We start from the raw sequence: 18,451 nt of genomic DNA on the forward strand, positions 1-18,451 counted from the left end.
AGCCCTATCCGCCACTCCGAATGTGTCTAGCTTCGTAATCATACCCCACCTTCACATCGTTTGCCTTTAGGTGATCTATCAATGGCGGAAGTCTGGGGAAGCAGTAACTACACGGAAGCATATGACGCCAAGAAGACGTGTCTCACCGGCTACCTGACCCGCCAGGGCATCAAAGATAGCAACCAGGCCAAGGCGCATATCCTTCAGGAGGAGATGGCGGATCTTGATGGACTTGCTACGGCATTTAGGGTAAGCCGAAACAGCAATGAAACAATTCTCGACCCAAAGCAGGGAACAGAATGCTATGCCCCCTGAAGGCTGTACGGCTGTACTGCTGGGAGGAAAGCGTACCTCATTCCTGTCCTCGTATCAAAATTTTAACCTCTCTATTGTTTGCAGGCTTACCGTTCTTGGTCGTGGAAGCAAGGAGGTGAGAAGGTACTACCAGGGATGCAAAAAACTGCTGATCAGCTGTTCTTCATATCTTATGCTCAGGTCAGTATCCTATGACGTGCTCTGATATTAGAGATGCTCTGTGCGACTTCAACTTTGCCACTAGATTACAGAAGTCTTTTGTTACATTCCGATTTAGTTGAATTGATGAAGGTTTTGATACATTTAGATGAACATTAGTTCATAAAGCTAAGACCAATAATGTACCCTGCTGTCATGTATTTCGCCATGTTGGAAACTAAGGCGTTTTGGTGTTTTTAAGTGTCTTGTGAAGGAGTGTGCTTCTCTTGAAGCTTATGAATGTTTTTCTCCTTTTCTTCAGTCATGGTGCGAGTCCACGTCACCAGAGGGCAGAAAAGGTGTATCAAATGGGAACATTCCATCTGACCTCAGGTAATGTTCAAAATTGCTGAGGATGATAGATGCAAATTTAACAGTTTGCCAGCTGACAAGCCTGGCGGCAGAGGTGTTTCACCCGATGCGGACAGAAGGGTTATCATTGAGCTGTATATAGCTAGGTTTGAAACTCTTTGGGTTCCAAGACTTATAAGCATTATACTTCGGGGTGTTTCTATGAATGTTTAGCCCCCTAATGTACACACTTTGGCTGCAATTGATCAATTAAATTTGAACTTGCACATTTCACCCGCTTTCTGTGTTGGCTAGTCTATGTTACCTTAGGTCGAGGAACCAACCGAAATGGCATTTTCAACACAGAATGAGGCAATAGCAATTGCGGTACCTTCTTTAAATGTTAATTACTGGTCACCCCTAACCTCTGTTTTTGTATTCTAGGGTTCGAGCTGCTGTGTCCCATTCCAAAGACTTCGCAACAGCGTTCGACTGTTCGCATAAATCGCAGATGAATGTGCAGCCAAAATGCACAATGTGGTGAGAGGACTATGACAATCCGGTCGACGAAGACCACTTCTTCCAGGATGCGAGGTTGCCATGTCAGTCGATCCCTGCTCGAAAACAAACGCCGCCAATGCATTGACTCTTTCTTCCAAAGTCTGCCGTTTTGAGTTATATATTTGCGGGGAAAACCTTGCAATGAGTGCCAAGTCTATGGTGATGGAATTGATATCGAAATTACAAAAACGTAAATATCGTAAATACAAAAACCAAGCAAATTACACATAAATTGTCTGTTCCGAGAAGACAGTTGAACTCATAGCTATGGTGCTTAGAATGATTAGAAAAAACTTTCCAATATCAATATGCTTCTATTATTTGCCCTGTCAAATATGGTAGCCTATCTTTTTGGATAAGATTTGGTCTAAAAAATATGGTATCTTTTGAAAGGATAACCTATTGGAACCCAAGTAGAACAATGGGAATCTGTGTGGAAAAGTATCGCCCCTGTGAACGGAATGATCGCGAATGTGGTAGTAGTTGACCTATACTGGAAAATGGTGTATCAGATGTAATCGACGAGAGATATTGTAATCGATTGGGTAAAGAACTTGAATTGTTCTAAACTATCATAACTGCAGATACATATAGATCGCAAACAGTTCAGAGATATCTTTACTAATCCATTCGGAAAGATAGTAATCTGTTTAGAAAGGTCGTGAACTGTTCAGAAAGATCGTTATTCATCAACTAGGAAAGATCGTAATCGGTACGGAAAGAACTCATTCTCTTGGGAATGATCGTAATCTGTTCGGAAATATCGTAATTTATTTGGAACTGAGAACGTTCATTGCGTGTGAAAGGATTGTCATATGTTTGTATCGAAATATCGTATAGTCTGATCGGAAATATCGTTCCAGTTTAGAGAAAAATTACGTATTACCAAATGCTTGTTACTCATAACGAAAAAATTGCGTAGGAAATTATTGAGTGCAGGGAAAAAGGAAATGATTCACCAAGTCGGATTGATTGTCAAAGCGATTTGCGATGGACCTTAAAGACAGAACAAATTGCTTAAATTAAACTGTGGGGATAAGATACAGGGATGAAAAGTTTAGTCTGATTCAGATACATGTATTGACAACATTTCGCTGTAATATGACAGGAACTTTATTTACCTGCCGACGCTCAAATTTTCAATTACCGACAATATGTCCGGATGCGTGTACATGTACTTTTTAAACCTCTTCATCAGCATTGAATATATTGCATTACATTTCATAACGTCATGGATACATTATCTGCTGTTTTTGTTCTGTTTTGTTGGAAGAATCACGTGTTAAGTAGCTGCTATCACCATGGTTACCTAACTACAACTTGATACACGTGTATTATGCCAGTTATGGATAAGGTTCAGTACGACCATGTATCCGTTATTAAATTGGAGTTCGACAATGTAACACCAGATACATGTATAACGTTATCATTATTATCATTGTTGTGTTATTCCTCTTATGCAAATTTATCGAGTTTTGAAATGTAAATTTTCTATTCGTCCAATCGTTGAAATACACGATCATTATGTAAATGCAATTTCTCACCGGTTCGGTAAAAATGGTACGAGATCTTCTCACTCGATGGAAGGACGTAATGAGTCGATTGGTCATGCCCGCCACCCTACTGTTTCAGATATTGTCCTGCCATCAAGTGAGTGGATTGTGTACCAATCAACATTTCAGAGGGAAACTAGTCAATAATTGTACTATAGTAGGTAGAATCAATCGACTATTAAATGTATAATGCGCCTCGGACGGATATGAGGCACATTAACCACAATTACTCATGTCTCTATGCTGTGCACATCCGCATCACCTTGCACACGCGTAGTGATATTCGAAATATATCCTGAAATAATGGAGCTAGGAGGCTATTTCAAGTCAGGCTTTGAATCAAACTCACTTTACATTATCAAAACAAAATGATTATATTTCGGGTTGAAAAATGTATGCCTAAGATGATGGCTGTTAACAAAAAATGGGTTGTCACATGAGCGCGACCTGCCGATACACGAGAGATAGCCACCCAGAAGTATTAAGGTAGCAGGAAGGGTTGGGCGTTTGTGGTTTCTGAGTCTGAGGGGGTTGGTGTCTGTTGACTGTGCTTTAAGAGAGACTAGGCATGGGGCCAGTCTCTCTTAAAGCACAGTCAACAGGCATTTGGTCTCAGTATTTGGGTTTTGATTGCCATGACTGTACCCCTGTAAAAGTCAGAGGAGGAGAAGTTTGGAATGATGAAAGCATTGAAGAAGAAGAAATGTTATTATTGAGGAAAGCAAAATTTATTATGAGACTAGAAGGCAGTGTCCTGACTTGATTATTTTGAAAATGGCGGTCTGAACACATTAAAAGGTGGAACATGGCATTTTATCGACTTTGAAGTGTTCCGCAGTTAAAGGGAGACTATAGGCAGCAGCTAGGTTGGCAAGATAAAGTCATACATTGGCCAATAGGGGTCAGTCATATCTCTAGGCATGGCGCTAGTCTCTCTTAAAGCACAGTCAACAGGCATTTGGTCTTAGTATTTGGGTAAGTACAGAATCAAGGCAGCTCAGAGAGCAATGATTGAACGATGCTGTGGACAAGTCCAAGGATACTGCATCAGTCACGACCAACTTCTCATCAGAAAGCGTCACCACCAGCATATTCAATGTTCAGTTCCAACCTGTACCAGTCCAATGCACGCCTGTCATGGTCAGCAGTGGTCAGCTTAGCGCGATATGGAACATTCTTCCGAAACTCAAGCGAGGGAAGTCTGCTCATTAGCCTATCTCGCGCACTGCTCCTTCTTGTCAAACATCGTAGTGAAATCGTGGTGCAGTGGGGCGTCCTCGAGGATTGCAGCTGGTCGGACAGACGTGAGGTGGAATTTGGGCGGCTGCACTTCTTCGTTGATGTGCGATGGCAGATAGCACAGTTGTTGCGTTGCATGACAGCTGAAAGTGAATGTGATATCATAGAACTGAGGCGTTTGCAATGAGACTATAGGTGAAGTAGAAGGAAGGAGTGAAATGGGCCATCTTCCAGTGACTAATATACAGAGTAAGGGCACTGGGTGTTGTTAGATTCAGCATTGAATGTATTCCTCGTACAAGCGTGAATAGTGTGGACATACAGTGAGAGGTGAGAGACCCCTATTGACTACTTCTTGTAACTTTATCTTGGATAGTGCCCCTTTATCAAGACTGAAACCCACTGTGCGGGGCTAAGAAATTACCTTTATAATCCTAGTTGGATAACCACTGTGTAGATGATTTGAAGAGTGCTCTGTGGATGTGTGCCTGTAATGTCAATGAAAGTATGATGAGGTGATGACGATAGTGGAATGACGAAATATTGGAAAGAGATCTATTCCTAGAAGAACATATGTCCTGTTTTGACTAGGTGGCGCATTTTAGAATCAGCAGTGAGCACTGTGTGTAACATGGTGGAGGCAGCGGAGATAATAACTGTGTCGAAAGTATTGTTATAGGGCCTTCCCTAGGCCCATGGGGTTAAATTTACAATCCACGATTGAAAAGACGTAGTTTGATCGCATTCAACAATAAATACATTGAACAGTTGTGTTCCTTTAGTCAACCGATGACCTTTTGTTGGGCCATGATCGGGGATTGTAAACTGTAAATGTATTATGGACTGGGAGACGGGGGAAACACAAGTGAAACTGAAATAGACCAAAACAAGTGATTTTGGGGCTTTGGTTTAGACGCATGCCCCACATGGGATTATTATATACGGTTCATGTGAACTTGTTGACATCTACATGATCTAGTGCTGATATTGGTCATGGTACATGGTAGGCCTAATTATCATGGCTATATGTTTCAGGAAAAGCTCGGAGTAAAATGAACTGCCGATGAATAATGATGTTGTTCATGTTTACAATGTTTACTAGTACATAGCCATAGGGTATGCACTGGCCAGTGCACTTTCTGCACGTCGTCATGGTCATGTACGTGATACCTTGCATATTTTGTTTTTTGAATGCGCATGCTTTTTGGGCAAAATCACTTGTACCAACACTAATGAATAATGTCTTCTTATCCCTATGACTCCATACACAGTGAGGGCATTGTCCCATTCCCATCAAATGGTAACTTATTGTACCGTATTAGGGTGGAAGTTGGGGAGCAGATACCTACCGTTGCACGCCTGTCATAATCAGTAGTGATGAGCTTAGCGCGATATGGAACATTCTTCAGAAACTCAAGCGAGGGAAGTCTGCTCATTAGCATATCTCGCGCACTGCTCCTTCTTGTCAAACATTGTAGTGAAATCGTAATGGAAAACGTCTGGCTTTGCGCCAGACGTTGAGACTAATAAGTGAAGAACTAACAGGTGAAGAACTTCTACTTGCGCGAGACTGCTCTGATAAAATTATCATTGCAGAGACTACGGTGACGTACACATATATTTTTTACAATCAAAAATGCCCTCAAAAGACGAAATGGAATGATTATTTTATTGATATTTCCTACTATATACCTTCCAATTATCACTTTATACAAATAGATCGGCGTTAGGTCGCATGCTTTTCTTTCCTGGTGACACTATAAAGCAAAATAGTTGCAACCCCGTAAATGCGCTATAAGTCCAATAATAAGTGACGGTGACCCGTTATAAATGTTTCGCCAGCTTCGCTTTTTTGCCGCTACGCGGCGCGTTGGGCCCTTGCGTCAAGTTTCCTCTTAGCGACCTCTTTTAACGGTTTATGCAAAGGCTTTGCGGAGTGTGCGCTGTTTTAAACAATGCTTCCGCTGTTGGTGTTCGTTTCCCACCTAGTGTATAAATCATTCACCAATACAAATCGCTTGCCTTTTACACGCGGCACTTTTAAACTATGCATTTATACATAGATTCACATTTTGATGTAAATCAACTTCCTTTTGACTTCGATAGTGTAAAATAGGTGGCGCTTCAGTTTGCACGACTGGCTGATTGTGAACGATGCTTCAGTGATGCCCACAAAAAATCTCATTTTCACAAGGGTGTTCGAATTAAGGTTCAAACCCAGAGCGCGGTGCATTGTCTGCCTCCTGGAAGTACGCTCCGGACGCATTGGACCGGCCTCGTCCTGTGGCCGGGTAGATCCAATTAGGATGACGCAATGGACTGCCCCGGGAGTCTACCTTGGAACGGATCAGGCAAACCTCGGAAAAATCTCGGAGAATGTGCATTTTCTTAGACATCCGTGGTTAATACCCGCGTCAAGCCCATCCTGACTAACAGCTAAGGTTATTCTGAAGATTTGATAAGATGTAAAACATGGTGGTCACTTGAGATGCGTCAAGCCAGAGTTGTCAAGCACGTCATCGTTGCTCTGATAGCAGTCCAGTATACTAGTAAATATGAAGTCAATAATAAATAATATTTATTATTGAATGGTAGAAACGTGTAAGTAGGCTACTGTTAGACTCGGGCTGGTGATTAGATTGGGGTAACCTGGCACTGATCGACTTGTCACAAAAAAACCTTGTTTCGGATATTAAGGAATACATAAGTTAGTCAATTCTGAATAAAATGAACCTATTCCACTGACTGCTTGCAGGTCGAAAACTGAAATGTCTGAGAAAATTAAAAAATGCAAGAAACATTTTTTGGTTTGACCTAACTGAAAGCCCAGGCGAAATCGGCAGGTATAGTCTTAGAATAACGTTTTTTGAGCTTCTGAAAGTAGGAGTGGTTTTTTGGTGAAATGAAATACCTCAAATGGTTTTTCAGATTGTGAGGGTTTTTTCACATCGCTGAAAAATCTCTATTATATACGGGGTGTATTATTGTGTTAACCGATTTTTCAGATGCTCAAAAACCTTTATTTCTAAAAGTTAGTGTATGCGAATTAGTCTTGGTTCCATCCCCATTTGTCCTGCATACACTCCGGACGCAGTGGACCGGCCTCGTTCCTCACCATAAGAAAACCCAATTAAGATGACGCAATGGACTGCCTCGGGTGTCTAGTCCTGCAAGGATGGGCAGAGAACAGACGATGCCCGAATATAGCCTACTTATCGTTTTATATAGTGTGCGAAAATAATCTAAGTCGTTTTACAGCTCCTGTTGTAAATTTTCGCACTTTTCTTCATCCATCTCTCTCGGTGTAATATAATATGTAACAATTATTATACAGATAATCCTCAAGTATAATGTATTTACATATGCACGTAAAGGGTAACTGACCATTAGGGATTTTTCGCAAAGCTCCCGGAACGCTAACGCCAACGCCTATCCCGTTGTTCGACCTCTTAATCACGATGTTGAACTAACGTAAGTTTTGCGAAAACTGCCTATTGACTTTTATATTTATTGGCTTTCTCTATACAGGCAAAATAGTAGCCTCTCTGACGTGAGACTTATCTCACGAAACATCAAATTATAAGGTCAATACAATCTTGAACTCAAAGGGAAAAGCAATTAGAAGTTTTTAAAAACCTTGTAATTCTATAACGAAAGGGACAATGAAGATTAATTGCATGTAACGTTATTATTACACGTATTATGTTTGAAATCTAGCAAAACGCGAGCCAATAATTTAAAGTCAATACAATCTTGAAGTTTTACCCTGTACGACCCTAAAATCTATAATTTGTATACCCTAAGCTGTATTAAGTACGCTGCTCTACTTGTAAATGCCATTTTCAATATGCTACGATTTCATTTTTCAAGTTGAACTATTGCAATCGAGATTTTTGACTCCTCTTTTTAAAGTTTAATAAAAGATGTGGATTTCTATGATAATCCATAATAAACCTAGTCAGAAGTTTGTTTGTCTCAAGTGTCGTTCTACCCTCTGCATGTGGTCTCCAAAATCCCACACCAAAGTTTCCATTTAAATCACAGTGAGCTATATAAATACGATAAACTAAGTATGCAGACCCGACTCAAGAGAAGCGACTCGAATGGCGGATGGCTGACTGAATTATGAACTACTAGCATTGTACCCGTGGCGCAGGCAGGTTCAAATGGGCTATACCTTGAATAGATTGAATTGCAATGAAAATCTAATGCAATATCTGAAGGAGCAATATCGAAGAGACAAATTAATGTGAATATGCCTCATTCCTCAGTCAGCAATATGCCCCTTTTATACGGAGAAGAAGGAGAACCCAGATAGGCCTTCACATGTTGGCCTCCAAATGGCTCGGACCAATTGCACTATCACTACTATAACTTTAAAATGCGTACTCCTCCTACATGTAGCATGATCTCGGGCAAGGCACTTAGTCGACAGGCAAGCTAGAAGTTCAGCACCATCCAGCACCAAGTTCGAGAGTGCCTCTTCAGATACATCAAGTTTTGAAAGCTGTGGTGAGTACATAAACATACCATTGTAACCTTAATTTGAAAATCCCTTCATAATCAAGGGCTAGCTCTGGCTAATACAGTACCAATATACAATAGACCATCAATTTGACCCCAGCTCCTTACTGCGGGAAAACCCAAAGTACCAAAAATACGTTTTTGTTTACATTTGAACTGCACACATGCGTTTGTTTACAATTTCTTTCCCCGCGAAATCTCGAAGATCAGGTGACCTGCAATCGTGGATTGAAAATAACATTAACCTGGGTTCAGCAGGTCAACAGGTACAGGCTGTTCCAATCATCCCCTTACAGCCAGCCGTTCAACAGGTAATGTTAGTCACCCCACAGGGAGTGCAGGTGATTGATTAAGCCCCTGCATAACTAAACAGCAATGACTTGGCTTCTGTGAGTGGTAAAGAGAATTGACAGTGTCCGATTAAAAAATCCCTCATTACTGCTCCGCTGAAGTAAATTTCCGAAAATAAACATAACGTTGCATCAGGATACCATATCACTTGCAAACGTGCAAAATTTCGAGACGAAACACGACCCCCAAATGGCACTTTATCGAGCCGCCTTATAGTATTATGATATAGATTCCGATGTCATGCAACTCTACTCAGCAGTGATCCATCCGTGCAGCGATCATCTTTGTTAAGGTCGATGAATTGACTGACCTGTGAACAAGTTTATTATCAAGTCGTGGTCTGTTATTACAAAGGATGACTTTAATCTTTTAATTCCCGTCCACTATTGTGATATACCCCTCGTTAAATTTGAATTTACCGCGCATTATTCTTGAGACGGCCCCCTTGCCATCGCATAGTTGATCATGTGACGCGGAACTGGCGCACGTGATGTGTCAAAATGGCAGACACACATGACGATTATGTTTGGGATCACACTGGTGAACATTTGGACGATTCGCCCTTGCTAGATGATCAAAGTCCTCACGATGGCTCGTATTTTTATAAGTAAGTCCAGTTCTAAGTACCTGTTGCGTAAACATTGCAAAAGGCGAGCTGTCATTGCAGTGAAATGACCTTGTTTATCTCGGGCTGTTTTGTGCACATACAATAAATTAATATAGGGGGCCTACATTGTTACATACATTTTTGTGTACGAAATACAATCACAAAGGATTAATGCATTATGTAGGTCTATGCTGGAGAAATTAGTGTGAACGGGTATAACGCTATTGCTCAGACGCCTTGGCTACAGTACCGTTTTAAGAATAAGACTTAAGAACTGTGAGCAGTAGAACCAGAGCTTGCATGCTTGTGATTGCTAATTACCTTCATTCATTCAGTTCGTACCTGAGCAGCTCCAATCTAGTCAACTCAGTTTTATCTCGATCATTGGTTCGACAGACTGAGACTTGAAGTACGGCACTTGGAGGCTACGTCATTCCCCCTAGGCACTGATGCGGTTCACGCGACACTCGGGAAAACACAATTTCGATTTCGATTAGATTAAGTCTGTGGACAGACATAGTCTTTACTCTTCCTGCAAGTGTGATGTCCACATGGTGTGAATAATTGGCTACAAAGTACATTTGTTCATTTGATCATTCATTCATTTGTAAGCCGCTTATAGCGCTATTCTTTAAACACAATTTTTTCTTTGGTTGTTGGACTCACTATTGTAATGTTGTAGGACATTGACTGAAAGATGTAATGCTCCCTTGGAAACATTGAGCAGTTCCCTTCAATTCCAAACCAATTTTTAAAATCTCTCTCTTTTTTCTTCTGCTGCATGCATTCTTGGAACTTCATCGAAGTAAGTATCACTTGGATCTTAATGATTTAGTAGAACACTTTTAGTTACCCCTTCATTCAAAACATGTAGCTCCCAGGGGTATGATACAGGTATTCTTTCCTTTCCATTATGAGTAACTAAGAACTTGGCAGCTTTTATGCCTAGCTGACCTAGCTGAGGAAGGGTTTTACCTGCTACATACTTATACATACAGCTCCTTATTTACTCGCTGATTCCATTCCAATTTTGTACAAGCCATTGCCTGTAGTGACTACAGTCTCCAATCATTTGTTTTCATCCTTTATAATGTTAGTTTTATTGGAGGGCCGCTCAGTCTTGAATCAAGGACTCTTTCACGTAGGCTACAACTGCTCGGTTTGTGATCATTCTTTAAACCCCAAACTTTAACTTGAATTCTCATCATGACATTTAGGTGACAAAAATTTGTTTCATTGGATCTCCACATTGATGTACGTGGTAAACTGTCCAACATTCATTAGATTCACTCGTTAGTGAATCTGGACAATTCTCTCTTTCTGACAGAATTGATGATCATTATCTCTAAATACCATTCTTTCTAGTTTCAGCAGACAAGACTCATTCCCTGGTAACCATCCCAACTCACAAAAACTTACAAAACGACAAGCAGAGTACATTTTGCGGACATTTGAAGATGGTGCAGCACTCATCAGAAGTCAGCTCCTGGTAGAACCAGCTCCAAATGACAACGCTGAAGTTCAAGGAACTCGATGTTCACGGTGCAAAGCTGCCTTGGGCTTCTTTGAAAGGTGTTCGTTCCTTTTGACATTACTTTTGCAGGTGAGGCGTTAAGGATTTCTACATGTGTGGCAGATAATTTACTTTTTTAAGGGCATGACTATATTCTATAATATTGCAATTTTCTTCTCAAGAGATATCGCTGAACTATCGTTCTCTTGAGTGATGAAAAAGGAGGCGTTTATCATTAGAGTAAAAAATGGCGGTGAATTATTCAGTCAGGCCCACAAATGCTATAGCTTGTATATTCATGTTTCCTTTCAGATAGCAAACATCATCATAATCACTCTTCTGGATTATTACTTGAAGAAGCCAAAGACGAACCCAACAGTGGCAGAGGTAGGTGGAGAAAACACCCAGGACGATAAACCTGGAACTGTTTGTGAGTCTTTTATTTTTGCTCTGTTCGCTTGACAATGACAGATGATCACACAAATATATATGGACAGTTACACTATTACATTCACTGCAGCATCTTTTGCGGCAATGGTGTAACGCCATGCATTGTAGTGCATTGCATCAAAAGACTGGAACCTTTGGTAGGATATTTCGGTCTGACAGAAGTGTTGCTCTATTGTAAGGATGGGTATGTTATTTGTATCATGTCCAAAAGTTGTGATAAATAGCATTCCGCGAAGTTACTATTTATAGCTCACAAGGTCATTTGCATAAGATATTGATGACGTTTTAGTCACGTGACAGTCGGACATCGACACTTATTTCTACGCATTTGAGCTTATTTCAAAGTCAATTATTTTTGACCCCATAGAGTCAGAAAGAGAAATATTCAGAACAATTATGTAGTATTTCCAACACTCGGACATGTGCCAGATTGAATCTAACTGCCCTAGTTAGAAAGCCTGAATCCATTACGAAACCGCATGTTTGTCCGACATTGCCTGTAATTCAGCGATGGGGAAATAGAGGGCAGCAGCTGCAGTGACCTCATCTTCGCGGAATGCTATTGGTAAATTGCAACAGTGTCAAGCTCGATGAAGGAACACACCACATTGGCAGGTAGATTTCTTAGATGATTCGTTTTCGACCCATTTTTTCTCTGTATTTTCAGGGTGAAGTTGTTATGTTGATAATAGAATTATTAAATCTGGTGCTAGTTGTTTTTACATCCAGTAAGTACCTCCAGCGTGTCTTCTTTCTCAAGCGCCATGCAAACAAGCGATTTAAATTGCATGCGATGCTCATCGCTCGTTGGCGGTGGTCATTACAGGTCGCAGCACCCTTCGATTCAATATCAAACCCAGAGAATTCCTGTTTTCCCACAGATGAGAGATTCTTTTTTGCGCAGAGCAGCAATTATAATTGCAAGCAGCTGCAATTTAAATTGCTTGTTGTAGTAAGAGTTGTATACTGCACAGTGTTCGATTTTACAGTTTTATCTCAAGTTCTCAATCGCACAACCCAATCCTTGGAAGTCGTCCATGTCAACAATAACTTGCAAGCTTTCAATTGCACATGGCACTCACAAACCAATGACATATTGCACATGGTTGCCATCAAGTCTTTCATAAACTGATGATGTTTTGCACACGGTGGTGCTGGAAGCCATATTTATATGAAAAACTAACATAAGCTCACGCCCAGGGTGTCCCTTTAAGAGATTTTTGGCTCACCGTAGGGGAGTCTATACAACACCGCAGTGTCCGTCGTCCGTCGTCGTCCGTCGTCGTCGTCGTCGTCGTCGTCGTCGTCGTCGTCGTCGTCGTTGTCCGTCGTATCCTAGTTCAAAAACAGTGGCACGTTTTTTAACCGCTAGGCCTATGAACTTAAAACTTTGTACACATGACCCCCTAGGTCAGATGACCCGTGACACTAAATTTCTGTCCGATCTGATTCTCTACTTGGCCACCAGGGGGCCAAATGTGGATATCTAAAAAGTGTGATATCTCGCTTATTAGTGTCTTGTTTTCGATAAAACTTTTGTGGTAGGTACTCATATCAAGGATACATCATATGTCTTACGGGTTTTTAATTTGATCTACTTTTCAAGGTCGCAGAGGTCAAATGGCGTGAATTGGCCGTTTGAGTGTAACTATGGCACGTTTCTCAACCACCAAAGCTATGAGCTTGAAACTTGGTACATATAACCCCCTATATCAGATAACCTCTGGTGCTGAATTTCAGCCTGATCTGATTCTTGACTTTGCCACCAGGGGGCCAAAACTGAAAAAGTAAGAAGTGCAATAGCCTGTTTATTAGCAAATTGTTTTTAATGAAATTTTTATGGCAGGGACCCCTAGCAAGGTTACCTCAGATGTTGCACGATTTTTCGGATTTGACGTACTTTTTAAGGTCGCAGAGGTCAAATGGCGTAAATTGGCCGTTTGAGTGTAACTATGGCACGTTTCTCAACCGCAACAGTAATGAACTTGAAACTTTGAACAAATGACCCCCTAGGTCAGTTGACCTTTTACACTGAATTTTGGTTCGTTCTGATTATTGACTTGGCCACCAGGGGGCCCAAACTCAAAACTCAAAAAGTGTGATTTCTCGCTTATTACTGATTTGTTTTTGATAAAAGTTTCATGGTAGGTACTCCCAGCAAGGATACATCACATATCTTACAGGTTTTTGATTTGACCCACCTTTCAAGTTCACAGAGGTCAAAGTTGAAAACTTTACCGTTCTTGGTACGTTTTGTCGTTGTTCAATGTAAAGAGTTTTAATTTTGTGTAATGATGAATCTAAGAAGCCACTATTTGTATGCCAAGTTTCAGCCAGATCGGAATTCAAATATGGCCGAAATTGCATCTTTTGTGGGTTTTTCCTCGTATTGTGGCAATCAAAAGGTCGTGAGTTCAAACCCCGGTCAAGGACAGCCAAAAATATTTTTATTTTTCATCTTTTCCTTTTTTCTTTTCTGAGTTCTATCTTACATTTTCTTCATTTTTTTATTCATTTGGTGCCATAGATTTAATTTGGCGGCCATCTTGGAAATCGTTTTTTGCCGATTGCTGTAGTGTAACGAGTGATGAAATTGTTATGGTCAGGTGGATGTGTCTACATCACATATCACCCTGGTTTGTTATTTGACCTACCTGTCAGGGTCACTGAGGTCAAAGTTAAAAATATATTCACCATTGTCATACTGTAGCACTTTCTGTAACTGTCTACTAAAAATACTTACGGTGAGCACAATGGCCCCTGGCCGTTTCATTTATCATTCCTTTCCAATGTAGAGTTCTGATACCGGGAGATATCTCAGACCTTCCTATAAACTTACAATATCTAAATGCATCATCCTCTGCTTTCTTCCAGTAAAACTTGGGCAGCAAATGTTCCATCGGCGAGTGAATGGCTATTTTCTTGCTCAGTGCTATCTCTCCTCTATTCTGCTGTTCACTGGTCTCTATGCATTAACCTTTAGGCTAGATGTAAGTGAATTATGCTTCTTTTAACATGTTTTTTTCCCACCTTGCAAATATTTCTTTGAAGTCTACTTTCATGGGCTGCGAAAATAATACTGAAAACTGCCAAATGTTCACCAGAATTTCATCTTCGTCCACAAATAACCATGATTCCCAAAAATAAATTGCGAAAAAGTTATCGGAAAAACTGAGAGAAATATCATAATCTGCCAAATGCATGTGGCCCTTGGTAAGTCTTGATCCCTTTTGCAAACTTTTCTGCAGTGTTGTCCATTTGTGTGATTTTCTTTTCAGCACAAAAGTTGGCGATTCGTTGATGAGTATAACGTCGTCAGCCCCAAACCACTGATTATCGTGTTTGTCTTCCTCAAGATGTTGTATCTTTCAGTGTCTACGGCTACTTTATGTGGTAAGCACAGCTTCTTCGACTTTGCCTTCATCGTCTTCTTTGGCATTTGCTTCCAGTCGTAGGTACGTGCTAGAAATTCTTCATGGAAAACACCTTGTTTACAATGTTTCTTGGAGTATGTATCAGCCTTGTTTTTTGATCGCAGAGGTTTTGGTGAAACATCCATAAACAGCAAGTCAGTGGTGTCACTCCTGTCACGCTGTCGCAGGTCTGAGAATTTTCAGTCAGAAATAGCCAAAAATGTCTGTACGTCATTTTTTGGTGTATGATAAATGCAAAACCGCTCGGTGGTTATGGGTGTGTCCTGGGCAAAGTCAAATCACTTGTGTGATCTGCTTACATGAAAATCGTTCTCTGTAATTGATAATACTGCATCATTTGTAGGTTCTTCTGTCATCACGCCAAGGGAATGGTACAATTATTCGTTAATGGGCCTTCAGGTAAGCTATGCTTCTTTCAATAGTAATGGTGGTTTGTATAGTGCAGGTTACACACTGGTTGCATACACATTGCACAAACAAACATGCATGTAGAATGCATTCTGACTGACTATTGGCATTGCCTGGTATATGAAATACATGTAGGAACTAGATTTGTTGGAACAACCTAATTATATGTGAACGAATAACATTACCCCTTGGCTTTATATGATAACTTTTTCGTTTCAATTTCAGATGATTCTGAGTTTTGTGGCCTTTGCTTCCATTCTTGGTCAGATGTTTAGCCATAGTAATGGGCCAGGTTATCATTCGGCAAGGAGACCTCCCACAACCGTCCGGCGCAGACGGCCGTCGATGGATAGTCAAGCAAGTCAATTAACTGCTGGTAAGAAAAGTTATAATGTAGTGGACCGTGTTTGAAATAAGGGGAAAAAACAGTATATTCACTTGCGCTAATCTGTCTGTGCAAATGATAGTCACAGAGCAATGAGGTTCTGTCTGTAAAAATATTTCGGAATTGTTCAAAACGCATAGTTTGATTGAAGTATAAGACCTTTTATAAGTTATTTATTTTTTAAATGACCATTCTAAAATACCTTGGTACCGTAAAGTCAACTTTTAAATGGAAAATGCATAAGCCTTTTTCTGAGAGCGGAGTGTTTTGGACACGCAACCAAGATGCTCTACCAAAGTTCCCTCGGGTTGCACTAAAATGTGGAAACCATGCACACGTCACGTCAATGGAATTTCGGCTCACTTCAGAAGTTTGAGGCGCTCAAAACACTGCTTCAAACACAAATCAGTCAAGGAAGCATCAACCACCCTAAGTTTTTTAATGAGCACTACACATATTTGCCGAGAAAAACGCTCCAAATAGCCCATTTGCGCGGATTTTAGCATCACTTGAGCGAGCCGATGCGGACTTCCTATGCGCGCTGTACAAAATGTACATGTCTCATTTTCTGTAACGTTGCCGTAATATAATGTAAACAATGGCGCTACCGGCGCTCCGGCCGGGCCGGCGATGGATGGAATTTGCCAAATTCGCACATATTCAAGTTATTTTCGTGGCCTATCTTTTTAAGTTTGAGGTATTTTAGAATAGAAATTGAACCCTCGGCTTCGGACCTTGGTTGAGCATGGAGGTATTATTAAGATATTATTAAGAATTTATTAAGAATGGAGCATGGAGGTATTATTAAGATATTATTAAGAATTTCGTCCAAACCCTCGCCTGTCGGCTCGGGTTTGGACTGTATTTTAGCTCCACCCGAGAGTGTCTTGGTAACTCAACCAAGGTCCTCCGCCTCGGGTTCAATTCCTTAATCATATATCTTCTGGGGTTGAGAAGTTCGATAGGCCTTCACCTCATTTTGATGAGCATAAAACATTGACCACATCTTGTTTACATTTGCAGGTTCTTATGGAGCATTGGACAGTACACAACCTCTTGTTTTAAACGGCGACCACAATATTGGTCCTTCATAGCTGCCGTTTATGTCAAAACTTTGGACACTGTGAAATTTACTCTAGTTTCACTGATCTAAGACTGAGTTCTGAATATTCTTTGTCATAGTAATTTATGACACTGTCTTAGATGGGTGAAACTAGAATATGAATGGTGATCACTTCTTGGTCACCAATGAAGTGTACATGTGGCTGCAGCCTGATGTAGCAACTTTAATAGGACAGTTACAAAACAAATTTTTGACCATATTGGCCATTCATAGGTGCCACTTCATGTTCAAAGAGGAGATATTGTCCAACCTGTAAACGTTTATCATATGGGTCACTCAGCTCTAGCTGCTGTTGATGTTGCAACCTTGGACCGAGTAATCTAATGTGATCATTTTGGCCACTCATTGAGCAAATTGGATGAATGTGGACAACAAAAAATGGGATTGTGCGCGACATTGTGGAATGAAAATAACGTTTTGGTTTCCATAATGGTTTGTATTGCTAGTGAAGTGCTCCTGATATAGATAAAACTCTATATCTATATGTTGCTGAATTTTAGCCCCTGTTAGATTGTCTATAATACTATTATATTTACTCATTGCATTTATGAAACTGTCTATGAACAGGATGAAATTTGGATTATATCATGACAAACCTTTAGGGTAACTTCAAAGACTCATACTTCTTTAACTTCCGGCTGAATTTTACAGGGTGATCTTCATGTATTAGGACACTTTTTGTAATAAGTTTCACCTTAAATCATGGTTAGAAACACATTTTAAAAAGACTAGTGGGTTCATTTGCCTCCTGCCAACTTGTCGCCTAAATTGTCTCTCGGCATAAAACTAAACAAATGGCATCGAACGGCAATGTGTGTATTTTTGTGCCTGACTTTATTATTCAAAAACGGTCGAAGATCGGTGAAACTAGAATATACTTAGAAACATTTTTGAACTTGCTGTTTTATACTGTCATTTACCATGGCATTTTATTTGAATGTTGGTACTTCTAGTCAGTATTGGCTTTAAAATTTATTTTAAATTTTTTGTGAAACTACAAAAGATGCCCGTTTTATCTAATTTATGACCTTACTGGTATAGATTGCTACTAATGATGATCTTACAATTATCTGAAACTATTTTGAATTAAGACTTGTCGAGAACTGATAAAGACATTGTCCTCTCAAGTCTATTGTTCCAAGTCTGTTGGTAATGCCCCAATATTGCCCCCCTTCCCTGGTACTAAGAAATCTGATGGACCTCACTCTACATTGTAAATAGCCATTGTAAAAGTCATACGGTGACTGTGATGCATTTAAAGTGCCTTAACTACATTGATTATATGTAATGGGAGTCATATTTTATATTGAATAAACTGAAGTTTATGATTATACATGTATGTTTTTCAAATCTTTAGCATTTAGTTTCAAAATATATCGATACACATGAATGTAAACTATTTTTGATCAAAGTCTTAAGCTGCCCTGCAAAGTATTTATGACTGAATCGGGACGTTTATACTTTTTGATGGATAAGTGTCTTGACCAAGGATACACACC

The 18,451-nt window shown here is 40.2% G+C and overlaps 2 protein-coding genes across 8 annotated transcripts in view; both read left to right on the top strand.

Annotated features, from left to right (window-relative positions):
• The window catches only part of LOC135496598 (endothelin-converting enzyme 1-like), a 34,510-nt gene extending 31,735 nt beyond the window's left edge, over positions 1–2,775 (top strand). For all 3 annotated transcript variants that reach the window (XM_064786000.1, XM_064786001.1, XM_064785999.1), the window contains 4 exons: positions 71–249; positions 400–495; positions 776–846; positions 1,249–2,775. In XM_064786000.1, the coding sequence (XP_064642070.1) occupies positions 71–249; positions 400–495; positions 776–846; positions 1,249–1,348 (446 nt within the window). In that variant the 3' untranslated portion in view covers positions 1,349–2,775. The remainder of the gene's footprint in view (positions 1–70; positions 250–399; positions 496–775; positions 847–1,248) is intronic.
• A 6,763-nt stretch (positions 2,776–9,538) lies between these two features.
• On the top strand, positions 9,539–18,285 carry LOC135497027 (uncharacterized). Of its 5 annotated transcripts, none has more exons than XM_064786686.1 (9): positions 9,539–9,639; positions 11,005–11,242; positions 11,465–11,539; positions 12,270–12,330; positions 14,477–14,592; positions 14,881–14,995; positions 15,380–15,435; positions 15,670–15,820; positions 16,853–18,285. In XM_064786686.1, the coding sequence occupies exons 4-9, from the start codon at positions 12,282–12,284 to the stop codon at positions 16,921–16,923; spliced, it is 558 nt and encodes a 185-aa protein (XP_064642756.1). In that variant the 5' UTR covers positions 9,539–9,639; positions 11,005–11,242; positions 11,465–11,539; positions 12,270–12,281; the 3' UTR covers positions 16,924–18,285. The 5 variants fall into 5 exon arrangements, with proteins under 5 accessions (XP_064642756.1, XP_064642754.1, XP_064642755.1 ...); XM_064786684.1 differs by having other exon boundaries at positions 9,540–10,444; XM_064786685.1 differs by having other exon boundaries at positions 9,540–9,639; positions 11,011–11,242.
• Positions 18,286–18,451: the final 166 nt, after the last annotated feature.

The sequence above is a fragment of the Lineus longissimus genome, chromosome 12 (genome assembly GCF_910592395.1).
Source record: "Lineus longissimus chromosome 12, tnLinLong1.2, whole genome shotgun sequence".
Taxonomy (NCBI): Eukaryota; Metazoa; Nemertea; class Pilidiophora; order Heteronemertea; family Lineidae; genus Lineus; species Lineus longissimus.